The sequence below is a fragment of the Eimeria maxima genome, genomic scaffold (genome assembly GCF_000499605.1).
Source record: "Eimeria maxima Weybridge genomic scaffold, Emw_scaff1652, whole genome shotgun sequence".
Lineage (NCBI taxonomy): Eukaryota > Apicomplexa > Conoidasida > Eucoccidiorida > Eimeriidae > Eimeria > Eimeria maxima.
The window spans coordinates 1,964-4,647 of NW_013564574.1; the positions used below are offsets into that span (position 1 = coordinate 1,964).

General features: G+C 53.7%; 1 protein-coding gene across 1 annotated transcript; it reads right to left on the reverse strand.

Annotated features, from left to right (window-relative positions):
* Positions 1–616: 616 nt before the first annotated feature.
* EMWEY_00054530 (14-3-3 protein, putative) lies at positions 617–2,472 on the reverse strand (the record flags this gene model as incomplete). The annotated part of the gene is made up of 5 exons (XM_013480135.1): positions 617–778; positions 913–1,197; positions 1,319–1,629; positions 1,903–1,926; positions 2,394–2,472. 5 exons carry the CDS (start codon positions 2,470–2,472, stop codon positions 617–619), a joined length of 861 nt encoding a protein of 286 aa, XP_013335589.1.
* Between the last annotated feature and the right edge of the window lie 212 nt (positions 2,473–2,684).

Consider the following 2,684-nt stretch of genomic DNA (forward strand, 5'->3'; position numbering starts at 1 on the left):
CTGCGAATACACCACAAGTGTGACTTAGGGATCCTTCCTAGCATCCGGCAGTGGCGCCTCAGACAAGCCCCTCCACGGAGCAATAGAGCGAAATCCACTAAAACAACTCCACAGCACACTACCATCCAACGCCCATTATTGCTGCTCATGTTACTCTGCTGTCCTGTGTTCTACATCCTCAAGACCACTCCTCAGATCACCCCCTCTTCGCTGTCCGCTCTTCAATCTTTGGAGAAATACCAATATGCTGCTAGTCAGGGTGGCACAGGCGCTAAACGCCATACACAAGTAAAAGCGCTGCTGTGTGTAGTCGTAAAGCGACGGAAGCAAACGGTTCAGGGATGCGTCTCTGTCCGGCTAGTAACTTATACTGCGCATCAAACACCGATGCAATGCCGGTAAATATCTGGGGCCAGCAGCGCGCGGGCAGCAAGTCGCTGTTCTCTCGAAGTGCAGTGTCAACCAATCTGGTCTGTTCGTGCATGCTGTGCGAGCCACCTTTCACAAAATGTACACCATGCTGGGGTGAACTACCACGAAAACCGCCCATCATCATACGCTGATTGTAAACGCCACCGTTGGCGCTCTTGTGCTCTAACACTGTGGCTTGATAAGCCTACTGCTGCTCAGTAGTGGCCTCCACCTTGGGCGCTTCAGCGCCTTCGCCCACAGGCTGCTGCTGCTGCTCCTGAGTCTGCAAGTCGCTCGTCCAGAGAGTAAGATTGTCACGCAGCAGCTGCATGATGAGAGTTGAATCCTTGTAAGACTCCTCGGAAACCTACATGAGCAAAACAGCACCCAGCACGCGTACGCAATGGGCATGCACTAAAATAAACCGTCCATCCTTGCGCCCTGCGCATACTTTAACAATTCAAACTCCACACACGTAACTCGAAAAGTCTCCTGACTTACGCTGTCGAACTCGGTTATTGCGTCATCAAATGCCAACTTGGCCATTTCACAGGCCTTTTGTGGCTGGTTGAGAATTTCGTAGTAGAACACGGAGTAGTTCAGGGCCAAACCCAAACGGATGGGATGAGTAGATGGGAGCTCTGCTTCAGCGGTGTCCGTCGCACGCTTGTACGATTCTTCCGCCTGTTCTGCGGAGGCCTTCTTCCCTTCTTCGTTGCTAAACTCGGAAATGTAGCGGTAGTAGTCGCCCTTCATCTTGAAGTAAAACACACGGCTCTCCGAATCCTGGGAACAACTCACGCAAAACAAAGCAATCCCATCAAATCGCCTCCATACTCATGCACTGACGTCGCTCAATTGCGGGCTGCTGTGTGAGCAAGTGAATTGCCAGCCGTGAGGAACGAACCGTGGTGCGAGGGAGCAGCTTGTCGGTGAGAAGGGTGAGGATCTCCTGGCAGATTTTGTTCAGCTCATTCTCAACCTTCTGTCTGTAGCTCGCCGCAAGCCCCTTGTTCGTCATATGGTTCCTGTTAGCCTCCTTCTGCTCGACAGAAGAAATGATGCGCCAACTAGCACGGCGCGCTCCCACGGCATTCTTGTAGGCAACACTCAACAGATTCCTCTCCTCAACAGTTAACTCATCCCCCTTGCCGCCTGGAGTGGAGCTGTTCTGGTCGAGGCAGTTCTCCACCAAATTCTTCATCGCCTCCGCCATCTCTGCAACAATGCGTAACACAACACGAGAAAACCCCACATCATTGAGCAACTAAACACCATGCAGAAATTTGAAAGCTACAGCCACAACATGGACTCCACTCGCCCAAAGCGAAAAAAACAGTCAATATCGTCATCCGTATACAACGGCGCGGGCTGCCCTCAAGCCGACCCCTTGGGCTCCCAGCTCATCCAGAGGAACGAGCAGGCACTCCTACCAGACGCGGTCTATATCAAACATTTGACACGGAGAAAAACAGACAGAAAGCCTACAACCGACTGCCTCCAACCAACTCCCCCCTGCCACCCCGGCACACCCAGGGCCACATGGTAAACGTAGGCGGCACGGGGAGCAAGATGAGGAAAACACCGCTATTGTGCATACAGTGGAGCTGCCGCGACTGGTGGTTGCCACCAGAGAGGCGTTCAAGGCCTCCATTCATGCTGAAGCAGCCGCGCCGCCACGCCATCAGCGCATCCCCCTTTGGTCAAAAGCGCCAATATGAAAGGGTAGTGGCTCTATCTCAACTGCCGAAGCAATCTGGACCCTTAAAAGAGTGGATGAACCCTCAGCTGCAGAGCTCTTCCCGCGAAAACGCCTACAGCTGGCCGCACCTGCGACCCATCACCCTACCAATCCGGGAAAGCGTGATTGAGGAGGCATTCCTGGGCCACGTGCCATCATAACGAGGGAGACGAATGAAATAACTAAGAACGCGCCACAGGATATGCCGAATTACGGTGTAAATGCAGAAAAAGGGACCTACCGTCATAGCGCTCCGCCTGCTCAGCGAGCTTGGCGCGGTACACATGCTCCTCGCGGAGAGTCTTGATGTCCTCAATCATTTTCAGGCAGAGACACCAGAATAAGAGCTCAGGCACATAAAATTCGCCGTCAGAGGTCACTCTACAGGCTCAAAAGTGCTTAACTGTGAGCAACCAACCCGCCTGCTGGCACGGCGCTTCATCCGCACACTGCTGCTGCTGCCGCCGCTGCACGCAGCAGCCCGCTGCTGCTACTGCTGCTGCTGAACTGACAACACCCCGCAGTTGGGACC